The sequence below is a fragment of the Pleurodeles waltl genome, chromosome 7, assembly GCF_031143425.1.
Source record: "Pleurodeles waltl isolate 20211129_DDA chromosome 7, aPleWal1.hap1.20221129, whole genome shotgun sequence".
NCBI lineage: Eukaryota > Metazoa > Chordata > Amphibia > Caudata > Salamandridae > Pleurodeles > Pleurodeles waltl.
In genome coordinates this window covers 864,286,019-864,298,980 of record NC_090446.1, presented here as the reverse complement: position 1 = coordinate 864,298,980, position 12,962 = coordinate 864,286,019, and the positions used below count along the sequence as shown (strand labels likewise).

The 12,962-nt window shown below is 44.3% G+C and overlaps 1 protein-coding gene across 1 annotated transcript in view; it reads right to left on the bottom strand.

Annotated features, from left to right (window-relative positions):
- LOC138245650 (UDP-glucose 6-dehydrogenase-like) overlaps positions 1-12,962 on the bottom strand; it is a 111,418-nt gene that overhangs the window by 50,940 nt on the left and 47,516 nt on the right. Inside the window, exon 9 of the mRNA XM_069199397.1 lies at positions 5,470-5,609. Within this exon, the coding sequence (XP_069055498.1) occupies positions 5,470-5,609 (140 nt within the window). The remainder of the gene's footprint in view (positions 1-5,469; positions 5,610-12,962) is intronic.

Genomic DNA, 12,962 nt, shown 5'->3' with positions numbered 1-12,962 from the left:
GTTAAAATGTTGGCAGCCAATCAGATAGCAGCACAAGATAAGGTGAGGTCGCACAGCCTTTGCATCCCTATATATATACATTTGGATTTTCATTAATTTCTCTAAAACTACTGAACTGATTTACACCAAATAACAAAAAGGCCTCTTTCTGGACCGAGAGCTACCTTTCTGCCTAATTTTGTGTAATTCCATCCCCGTAGTTTTGGCGCTATCGCTGTTCAAAATCCCTATAGAAAAATAAATGGGGAAAAACACGTTTTGGGACCCCCCCTTTTTCTCATGCACACACTCACAGACCCCACTCAGACACTCATGCCCCCATTCACAGACCCACTGAGACCCTCATGCACCCACTCACAGTCCCACCCAGACCCTTAGGCATCCACTCAAAAACCCACTTAGACCCTTACGCACCCACTCACAGACATACTGAGACACTGACACACGCACTCACAGACCCACTCAGATGCTGATGCACTCACTCAGAGACTCACCCACCCAGAATTACACTCAGACACTCATGCACCCACACATACAGACCTACTCTAATCCTCATGCACACACACATCTATTCAGACCCTCATGCACCCACTCAGATACCCACTCAGACACACACACACCCACTTACAGACCAGAGCACACACTGACGCACCCACTAAAAATTGATGTATGCACTCTCACACCCAGACACTCTCACTCCCAGATACACCCTCACACGCCTATTTTCACACCCAGAGTGTACACGGCCAACTCCTGCCATGCACGGCCAAAGGGCCATGCACAGTGTGGAGTTGGGTGGCTAGGGGGGTTGGCCGCAGGGTCTGGATGCAGGCCAGTTTTCTGCTGGGCACAGGCAAAGCTGTGCACTGTGCAAGGTTAGATGCTTATAGGGGGCTTTAAATTACAACCATACGTTAAACAAAACCATTGAAATTCACTAAAAATCCAAAGGTTACAGGGACAGTATAGTTAAGAAATAGCATTTTTTTTTTAAAAACATAGAAATTCACTGAAAAAACTGAAGGTCACAGGGAGGTTATAATTAGGCTCACATTTTAAATATACACAACCATAGAAATTCAACAGTTAAAGTTATAGTTATCTGAAGCAAGTCAGATGGACACTTCTAACTGCAGATTCCTTTACTTTTAGAATATCCACAGGCGCCAAACTGGACCCAGAAAATTTTAACAGCATTACTCCTGTGCTCCGGAAGGTGGCATCCTGCAGCTCTGCACTGATTTTGTTCTGCTTTTGAAGTGAAGAATGGAGCTCCATATTAGTTCCACGTTTGCACATTGACATCCGTTTCTTTCTTTCTGCACCTTGATACACAGATCTAGCGCTCCCTCCCAACTTTTTACTATTGTTTGATTGTTTTTTTCTTCATATTCTTTTTTTCATTGTGCAAGGGCTATGACCTCTCCTGAAACAACTGGGTTTAACCCTTGTAAAGATTGTCACACAGAGATGTCTGTGACAGATTCCCACAAGGACTCTTCTGGTGTTTAGTTTTAGTGTTCAACTCCAAGTCCTACGAGGAGTGTGTGCTAATAAACTCCAAGTGAAGTGGTACATCACTGAACATGGAAAGAAATCTTGGAAGCCAGCTACTGCTCCAAGTTCAGGACGCAGACTAGTTCCTGCTTTTGGAGACATTACCAAGATAGGTTCTCATCAAGGTCGACATCTAAGTGGAAGAGCAAATAGGCCAAGTGGATTTATCAGAGTCCTGCCACTGTTGAACAGATAAGTCTCAAGGACATTGTGGTGCCTCACAGTTCTGTTCTTGGTTCCCTGCCAAAGGGCTCCACAACTGAACTTAATGCACCAGAGTTACGAGGTCAATTGGCAGCAATGCAACAGATTGAGGCCTTCAAAGTGGCCTTGTTGTGAATTTTCAGCACCCTTTCAGGTCCCTCTGGTGCTCCTTTGGCCCCACAGATCTGCTGAGGCCTCCAGCTGGGATACCGCTTGCACGTGCACCCTCTGCACTGTGTGTGCCTTCGGAACCTTTCCCGGATTATTTTTCTATGCTAGAGCCAACTTCCAATTAAGCACCAAAATCCATACATGTCCATGTTACATTGAAACTGGCAGTAGCACCACTGGTGCCAGAGCACAACTCTGTTGCTATCGTCCTATCCGACTCTTATGATGAATCCACCTCATCTCGAGGTTGCATCTCAACACCATACTGATGAACTCAGATCCAGGTCATTTGATTCAGGCAGAACTACACCCCTATCTCAGAGCCAAACCCCAGCACACCAGTTCGGACTTTGCCCAAAGCCAACCAGCATTTAAGGTTGAAAATGGTGATGAGGGGAGTGTTTTCCTCAACATTATGAGAATTAATATTTATATATGGATTTACAAGATGCTAGTGGGTTGTAAAGTTTCCCAGACACAGATTTTGCGTCTCTTTCTACATAGTGATGAGACTTGCAATGGAGGTTTTGGACCTGAGATTGCACACTATGAAAGTCAAAACCAATGTCCTAGCAGAGGTTTTACAATGTATATAAACTTAATCTGACCCTTAACTCCCATTTAATGAGGCCCTGACCTTCACCTTTATGGGCATCTAGTGGAGGTCCTGTTCTTGCCCTCTAGAGAACAGACAGGTTGCCAAACACCAGAGGCAGACACAGGGTGACCCTGACACAGCAACTTACCCCTTGAGAGTTTGGTGGTTCAAGCTTCATCCAGTTTGGTGAACATCAATTCTTTCCCCATGACTCCGGATAGAGAGTTAAAAATACATTGAGAACTTTGTGAAGTGTATGTTTTCCTCTATTAGCCTTGGCCTCAAGTCAGTCAATGGCAGCTATTTGCGGAGAAGATATACAAATGCTTTATGGGACATGGTTGGCGAGATTTTGCCAACAATCCCCAAGGAATATCAGGCCAGTTTTGCTCAAAGTATTCAGGATGGTCAGGATGCCGCAAAGTATTTTTTTGGGCTTGTGCTTCAGCAGCAAGCTTGGGTGTGATCCATGGGCTTTTTTGGAGACATGGAAGCCTTTTTAATGGACATTTCATTCGATGGGTCTCACATGTTTATCAAGAAGACTGATTTGGTGCTTGAACGCTTTAAAGAAAGCCGGGCAATGGCACATTCCAAGGGTGTTTCTATCCTGCAATACAGTATCCTCACCCATTTTGTCCCTTTCAGGGCTAGTCCAGAGGACTGGTGTTCTGCCCAGGACATCAAAGGAAGCAAACTTCTTAGTTTCCCAAGCCTCCAACATCCACCTCCAAGATGCTTTAGTTTGCCTTTAATGGCACATAACCATCCTGCGGGAGGCAAGATCAGACACTTCCTGCAGGGGTGGAAAATATAACATCCAACAGGTGGATTACCCAGATCATCCATTGAGGCTATGCCCTGGCATTCTTTTTTCACTTGCTGTCCCTCCCACTCAGATCCAAACATCTCTCAGTGGAGCTTTTGTTCATCTTGCTCCAAGAAATGTAGGCTGTTTTGGCCAAGGGAGTCACAGGGCTCCTGTTATTTGTGTGCTAAAGACATATCGAGGTCCTTGTCCCTTTGGGAACCCCAGTCTCCTCATACCATCCTTGTTTCGGACAAGTGTGACTACTGACTAAGGTGGCCTTTTCGTCTAAGTTGTGATAGTTTTTCATGCCATCATTTTTCCAGCTTTCTTTGCCCTGCATCATCCCTCAAATGATATTCCATTGACTGAATCCTAAAAGAGGTCAGAGTTCCTATACTGATGGCACCAAAGACCATCAGATTGGCGATCAGCTCTTTGTAGGAGTCTCTGGAGCATAGAAAAGCAAGGCAGTGCAGAAAATGACTCTGTCAAGGTAGATAGTCCTGTGCATCAAGATGTGTACACACAGTGGCCACGAAGCAGCCGTCTGAGGGGTTGAGTGCACATTCCACAAGGGTCAAGGATGCTACCACTGTGCAGGCACACAAAGAGTTGGCACTTGACATCTGTCAGGCTGCATAGTGGACATCTCTACACACATTCACTAAGCACTACTGCATTGACAGCCAGGTCTGTCAAGAAGGGGATTTCACTCATTCAGTCCTACAGGACTTTTTGACTTGTTCCAGTCCAAAGGCCCACCACCTTATGAGGCATTGCTTTGGCATCTATTCTAAAGATGAGACATCTGCTTTTATAAGTATCCATCAGAAGAACAAGATACTTACCTTCACCAGTGCTCTTTCTGGTGGATATTTTATCTAACAGCAGAAATCTCCACACCCTCTCACATCTCCATTATGTGGACTGTTCTTTTTTCCTATCTCAAAAAAAGTCCCAATCTAGCAATCTGCACCTGCCATCGACAGATTATTGTGAGGCTGTGTGTCAGAGGGAGCGGACAGAGACAAAAAAGAAACTGATGTCACCACTGATTTTGCCCTTTTATGCGTCTCTGTTCCTCACTTCCTGGGTGGAACGAAGTGGGAGTGGAACCACACGATAACACCTTCCGGCATATGGGAACAATGCTAATAAAATATTCTAGATCCAGTCTGGTGCCTGGGCATACTCTAAAGGTGAGTAATCTGCAGTTAGATGGGGTATTCATGGGAAAGAACATTAACACAGAGAAGTAACTTGTTCTTCAGAGAACAGGGCATTAAAACCTTGCAGTGAAACTGAAACCACAATAAATATGATTTGTGCAAGGCCCTAGTTCTTCTCTTCTTTTAACTTATTTTCGAATGAAATCTGTGAAACAATATACATTGTTTTCCCAGGTCAATTATACTGTACTGCAGTAATAACAAATAATGTTTACATTCATTCTTTAGTAATAAATGAACAAAAATGTATTTATTAGTACACTTAGCATCTATAACGTGTGCCAATTATAGTAATTAAACAAGCATTCGCCTATTTATCATCTCAGGGCAAACGCCAAATTCCAAGCCACTAGCACAGAGAAAATGTTATGAGAAAACCAGTGTTTAATGCCCGACAGATTGCATGTTATGATGGCTTTACAGAGGAAAGGGTTTTGCATGGACGTGGTGTGGGGTTACAATACTGACAGCACTGAAAAAGTGTGGAACAACTTGTGAACAATATTCTTACGATACAATCTTAATTTGTACATCACTACCAAACTAAAGTTACACGTGCACTCAAAATACAATGATAAAGATGTGAGTCAGAGAATGCCATCAGTTAGTATGTCTTAAGGGGAGGATATTTGGGCGAGGTTAATAAAATGGGTGTCATAATAGTCATCATTTGTCCACCAATATCTTCGTAAACCACAAAATGGCTGTATGTTTTTGAATAAACAGATGCAGTAGGCGGCAGAGCAGAAAGGTGAGTTGAATCTTATTGCACGCCCGGTGTAATTTCTTAGATCTAGAGTACATCTTAGAGGTTTGGCCTCAGTCTTGGTACTGTTATCTGCACCCGCTTGGTTAAGAGTTAGATTGTAGGGCTGACATTTCAGAATGGAACACCTTACCTCGGTCAGGATCATCCTCCGAGATGCAGGATGCAGATAAGTCGTGTATGACCTGCTCCTTCTTTACCTTGGGGTCGAAGATGGCCAGCCTGGCTCCTTCATCCATTAGGTACGTACAAATGTGAATGCTTGAAGATTCCCTGCAATGAGGATAATAAGAAAGTTATCTTCATAAGGCACCAATTGGAAATAGCACATCTAGTCATGTGTGGGAAGATATTTAAAGGATGCCCCAATTTATGGTGGGTTTCAAGATATACCATTTTGAGCTTTTTCAAACACAATAATTTAAGGAACTAGGCATCAGGTAAATACTGAGCTAATTCACACCCTTTTGAGTATCGTGTTTTGGTGAATTCCATTTGCGAGATTTTGGTATCAAAATCGAAGTGCATGGTATTTTGCAAATGATTTAATGTTACCTTCTGGGCACACATTCTATTCCTCACCCCACACACCTCGTCCAATTACGGGGAGAAAAATGGGCTATTTGTTGAGAATTTTACTGTTTAAGGACAATCGAGCTTGGGTAATTAAGAATCATGTATTGGGCCTATTGTAAGGTACTGGCAACCCTGATTAGGCAACTCTGATCAGTATTTTTTTAGTCAGTCTTTTTATTTAGCTTTGCTTTCCATTATGCCTGTTTTCACATCACTAAACTCCCCTCCTGTATCCCTTTGTACCCTATCTCTCAATGTTGAAGAAGAAAGGCTGAGTAATACTTATGGAAAGTAAAGGTGTAAATGCTAAATGTCTGATCAAACTGGGCAGTGCACAGCAGGTTCACCCATATTACGAGCATTATAATATATGGGACTCAACAATACCTGTATAAAAGTTAATATCTAATTTTCCTCATTGTAGTTGACTAGCAAAGTGTCTCGTCATCTGAAATTACGTGATGATGTAGCTGCTGACCTAAGCTGTTACAGCTGAAGGGTCACATTATTATAAATACTGCTTGTTCCCAAAGCCTATAGCGAAAGTGAAAGGCAGGTCGCATATCATTACAGTTGGAGATTAAACAAGGAGAACTGCCTGTTCACTTTAGAAAAAAACAGAAGAAATAATAATTTACAGCAGAAAGGAGAGATTTATGGGAATGTATTTATTTTTTGCACTTTAGGTATTCTAGGCAAGACAGAGTCTTTGTGCATGTTTATACACAGTCTATTAAAAAAAAAAATTCTGATGTGACTTACATTCTACTGATTCTAATATATATTTGCAACTAATTACTAATTGCATTTTGGTGTATTTAATTTTGCACTATCGATTACCCTTTTATTCTTCTTGTTTACAACCATATTATCTCTTTCGTTTAAAAGAGCAAGCCATCAAGGATTTAGGCAATGTGCAGTAATCGTGATGGTGTTACCACCTATTATGAGGAACGAAATACCATCTGCCATATTTTAAAAGGGTATTCCAAGTCACTTCGGAGTTACTTGACTTTATAAAGGAACTTGTCCTTTGGTCTTTTTCCCCTAAATGGTCACGGAACTCCACTGTTACTTGCAATAGCCTTAAAATGTGCAGCAGGGGGTACGTTAGCCCATATTTTTAAGGAGTTTTATATATTCCTTAGATGATGATGAACACTGTGATAGCAAGAAAACAAGCAGGAAGCGTCAAATGGAAGGGATCCATACAGGGTGGCATCAAGACTAGAGGATGGGAGGAAAGCAAGTCATTAGACTGTAATAGCAGATCAAAAACAAGGTATGAGAATAGCTTTAACTGGGGATGTTCAGCTGTTGGGAGAAAAAACTGCATCTGGAAACAAGAAGGTTGTCAAGTTCTTCCTGAATTTTGAAAGTTCTCTTGATTTCTCAGCGTGGGTGGCAGGGTGTAGGAAAGTAGCATCTTTCTGACATAGTTACCCCCACTTTTTGCCTGGTGTCAGTGTGTTTAGACTATAGTGCTCTGGGATCCTGCTAATCAGGATCCCAGTGCCTGTGCTCTCTCCTCTAAATTTGGTTGCTGGTAAACTTTACAACCCACAATTGGCATACTTGTGCCCCCATGTAAGTCCCTAGAATATGTTACGTAAGTACCTAGGTCATTGGTACACCATGGGGTCCCCCGTGGGCTGCAGCATGTATTGTGCCACCCATGGAAGGCCATGCAAACTGTGTCTGCAAGCCTGCCATTGCAGCCTGGGTGCAATGGTGCATGCACCCTTTCACAACCTATATAAAGCTTACCTTATATTGTGGTCGATGCACTTTGACACTATAAATCACCCCTCTGGTAGGCCCTTCAGCCCAAGGGCAGGGTGCATGTCCTCAAGTGTGAGGGTACCCCTGCATGAGCAGGGTACCCCTACAAACACCAGACTCCATTCCCTGGGCTTTGTAAGTGCTGGGAAGCCATCTTAAGGTATGTAGTGGACACTGGTCAACACGAGTGGTCCAACTACATAATGGCTTCTCTGAACCTATGCATGTTTGGTTTTAAACATGTTGGGATCATGCAACCACACAGATTCCGGTTCTAGTAGCATGATCCCATGTGCTCTGGGGGTTCCTTATAGGATCCCCCAGTTAGGCCTATGCAGCCTTACAGGGTCTAGCTGCTAGCCCACACTGCTGACACCAGACACTGTTCTGCCCTCCTGCTGGTGAGCCGGACTCAAGCAGAACAAAGGAAGAAGGCAGAACAAAGTATTTTCTGTAAGGGAGAAGTGTGACAGCCTCTCCCTTTGTATTAGGTGTCTATGGGTTGGGGAGGCATGGCCACTGAGCGCAACCAGACTACTTTGGAGGGCACATTTAGTGCCCTCCTCACATAATCTGGTTTGCATCAGTCCAGGAACCCCCTGTTCCTGCTCTGGGGTGAAAGCACACAAAGGACAGGGGAGTGACCACCCTCCTGTCCAGCTCTTCCCCTAGGGAGGTGCACAGCGCTCACCTCGTGGCCGGTTGATTCTGCCATCTTGGAAACAAGGTAGGCAGAGGCCCCTGGGAGCATCTGAGTGGTTAGGCCAGGTAGATGACCTCCCTGACCCTCTCTGATAGGTGGGTCACTTCAGAGAGTGGCTAATCCCCATTTAGCAGTGCTTAAGGGTTCCCCTGTGGGTGGGTCCTCAGAATTGTCGAGCAAGACTCTACAAGGAACTCCTCAAGACATCTTCTGCCCCTGGTCTCTGGAACCGCTGCTGGTCTGCTTTGAAACCGAAACCAGTCTGCTTTTGGTGGGAAGGCTCCCTTTGCAACATTTTTTCTCTGGGTCCTGCAAGAATTCTGCAACATCCAAAGATGTGCATCCTTCAGGGTAACAAGGACTCTGTTTGCATCTGGTAGCACAAAGGAATCTCCCTTGGAGTGAAAGAGTCACACCCCTGAATCTGCAGGCCCCTCAAGACAATGACGACCAGCTGGTGGATCCTGCTGTCCCACTGACAACTTGAAGGCTCTGCTCACAGGTGGTGGTTCTGTGGCCCCCTCTGAGTCCTGCTTATCTTCTGACCAACCTGGGAGACAGTGGGCCCCTGCTCCTGCCACTGGACTGGAAATGCTGTGCACCACAACTGTTGCTCTTGACAAGGCTTGTTGGCTCTTCCCCCAAGAGATCTTCGAGTGCTGAGAAGCCCAAGCTTTTAGCACTCTGCAATCCAAAGATCAGCCTCCGTTCTGCAACTCTTGTGATGTGGGACTTCTGTTTTGTTGTGCTGCTGAGGCATTGTTTCCATCGCCTATGGGTCACTCGTGGGGGCTCCAACAACTTCTGCTGACCTCCGTGTGTGCTGAGGGCCAGCCCTGACTCTCCCTCAAGCGTAGAGTCTCCTGGACCTTGCTGGTCCCCAAAAACTTGCAAATCCATCCTCAGCTCCTTCTTGCATTTGCCAGTGTCTGTTGGTGGACTTGCATGTCACTGACTCTCCTGTAATCCGACGACCGACGTGGGACAGGTCACAGGTGACTCCTAGGAACTTCTGCAGCTCCTGGACCTCATAGATGGTCTTCTTCCTTCACCAACATGCAGGAACTTCACCTCTAGGAGGGTGGGCATTGCCACCTGCACCACCTGGGCACCTCCAAGGGTGCTGGACTGTGTCCTGTGCATTTCAGGTCTTCTACATCTGGAATCCATTCTTGGGTTCCACCGGCCTGGTCGACGGGTGGCGATAGCAGCTGGACAACTGAGGACTCAATCGACTCCAGCGAGGATTTCTGACGTCCTTTCACCCCTATGCATCCCGGTCCCCTGGTGTAGGTACTCCTGTCTTCTGGGTATCCTGGGTTGGGGACACTCTCCAACCTTCCTCCTTTCTTTCGGTTGCCTTGGCGTGTACTGGGAAGGGTCCTGAAACTCCAACCGCAACTTGCCTGTGTTAGCCTACAGGACAACCGTGTAAGAAACCACTCTGAACCAGGTCGCTGGGGCCACTTGCTGTACTTACCTCTGGTGTTTTCGTTCTTCCCCAGCCCATAGCTAACTACCACACTTACCTTTGTTGGGTTCACTATTTTGCATTCCACTTACTTAGTATATGGTTTGCCATACCCCCTCCCATAGAGATCTGTACATTTTAAGCTATTGCTGCTTGTTGTTTGGTGTATATATTGTGTAGATATCTCAAAAGGGAGATATACCAATGCAAGTCTAATAGTTAGTGCTACAATAAAGAATACTTTATTTTTGCACCACTTGTGTTGTTCTTTCTTGTGTGGGAGTTACTGTCTGACTATCAGGGTAATGCAAGTGCTTTACACTCCTCCTGCATAAGCTTCAGCTGCTTGCCTCAGCTACCCCTAGAGAGCTTTTGCTATCTGGTCACCCAAACACTATCACTAAGGGTTGCCTGGACTCAGTAGAGGGTGCCACACAATAGGTGTACACCATAATCTGAGCCAGCGTCCTATACAGGGTATTCAAGCAACGTGGCCCCGGGACTCCTAACAACTTTCCTCCAAACTTCAGTTACTTTGGCATATGATGAATGAGTTGGGATGCACTGATTGATCTCAAATTTCTTGTAGGATGGTATGATGAAGCCAATGGCTGAAGATTAGTTGGGGCAAGTTTGATCTGATGCTTTTTACATAATGCATAATATCTTATACTTGATTCTATGTCATAATGGGGGCCAGTAAATATTCAGCAGAGCAAGTGTCATAGGTTAGAATTTTCTGAGATGAACGCACTGTTACTGCTTGATTTTTGTATCATTTGTGATGTCTGTAATAGTGTTTTTTGTAGGCCTGCATAGAAATGTCTACAGTAGTTTAGTTTGGCATGATCAAAGCTCTTGTTAATTCGATGATATAAACTGACATGAGAAAAGGTCTGAATTTTGTAAAATAGACAATTGGCCATTGGCGCTCTTAACTGCAGTCTTATGATAGAACATTATAAAAGATAATACTCAGTTCTTAAAATTAATTGATTAGAAGGAAATCTTCCCTAACTCAGTTGACCAGGTAAAAGTAAGTATGTTGTATATTTTTGGGCCATTATTAAAAATTAGACAGTCTTTCATGCCTCAATGGGAAAAAAATGAGATCCTGTTACCCATGATGCAATATGCTCCATACATGCTTGGAAATCATTTTGATTATGTGAATTTTAATTTAATTTGAGAAAGATTTGTGAATTATCCACATAGGACTTACAAGTGTAGTTCATATGAGCCAATAACTTTTGCAAGGGAGCTCTTGTATAAAATAAATAACACAGGTGATAGTAACAACCCTTGAAGAACCACAAAGTGAGTTGATTTCGAGGTGGATTCTGAGGAACCGTTTCTAATCTGGTGTTCCCTGCCAGACAGGAATGATCTAACCTATTCTAGGGTAGTGCTGGAAAGACTTATCTAGTACTGAAATCCCCAGAGGAAGGATAGGTGATCCATGGTGTAGTTGGATTCTGAGACGTCGAGGATAATTAGTGCATGTGGTTGGTTATTGTCCAGGAATGATGGGATGCCTTCTCATATATTTACTAGTGTTAATGATGTTCCTCTTTCTGACCTGAAACATGGTTGGTGATTGTGTAAGCGGATATAGGTGTCTAAAGGGTCCTGCATTTGTTTGGGTGTTTCTTTTATCTAAAAGCTCATTGCTGAATGGCAAGTTGTAGATTGCTTTGAAATTGGACTTCATAACGGAGTCTGCTGATTAATTTTTTAATAGAGTGTAGATTATCACTTGTTTTATCTTATGAGGTCCTGTTCTTTGTAGCATGGGGGTGTTATTGATTTCTGTACGTGGAAGTGGGATTCTTTGGAAACACCCTTAAATCTAATTGGCTGCACACGGATATGTAGGGATTTTTTAAGCTTTAATTTTTGCTGTGGATTTTAGCACTTGGATAAGGTTCTTGAATTTGAAATTGCAGTTTTACTCATTAATATTGGGTGGATCCAGTTCTCGTAATTTAAGTAATTTGGACTGCTGTTTATTTTAACATCTAGTGCATGTGATGCATTTTAATTCTTTTGATGAAAACAATAAATAACAAACTCTGTTTAATGTCTGTAAACGCATAGCACCGATGATTGGTTGTGACTCAGTGTGGTAAACTGGCCATTAGAGTGCAAACCACAGGCTTCCAAGTTACATAGTTTCATATCAGGGGAATTATAGAAATGGGGTTTCTAGTTGGCAGTGGCTTGCACCCTGCCCAAGCAGGGACCCGCACTCTAGTCAGAGTAAGAGAGCCACACAGCTAAGATAACTCCTCCTCACCCTCTTGGAGCTTGACACGAGCAGCCAGCTTTGTCTCTGAGGCAATGTGTAAAGTATTGGTACACACACACACACACACACACATAAACACCTGGAAAACACCACAGACGTATTCCACACCAGTTTAGAAAAATACCCAATAAGGATCGGAATACAACAAGACCAAAACAACAAAAATCCAACATACACAAGCAAAGATATGAATTTTTTAAGGTTAAATCTCAATAAAAGCGTTTAGAAACACAATAGCTCCAACTGTGGCTATTGTTGACCGAGTCGTTCCCAACAGTCTGGCGCCACTCGCAGGGGACTGCGGACCAGTCACAGAGTTGCACGGATCCCAGGCACAGTACCTTTGGTAAATGATGAAACAAAGACATTGCACGGAGTTGGGGAGGTGAGGTGTCGCTGGAGCCGGTGTGATGTCGCTTCCTTATCACTACAGGGGAGGTGAGGCATTGGTTTCTTACTGCCGGGGAGGGGAGGTGAGGTGTCAGTTCCATACGGTTGCAGGGGAGGTGATGCGGTGGCGAGGCGTCAGTTCCTTACAACCTGGCAGGGTTGATGAATCCAGCAGATCAAGACACACGGTGTCGCAATCACACCACGGGGCCACAGGTGCTGCTGCAGAACCGGAATTGGGTGTCCCTGACATTGGAATATGGCACTCATGGCTCACGCTGTGGCGGGACTTCATAGGTGCTACAGCGGCGTTGGGCCAGCAGCGTTGGTTGCAGTTGTTGCACTCTGTGGGGACCATGGCTCCTGGTGCAGGCAGCGGCCCGGAGTCAGACAGCG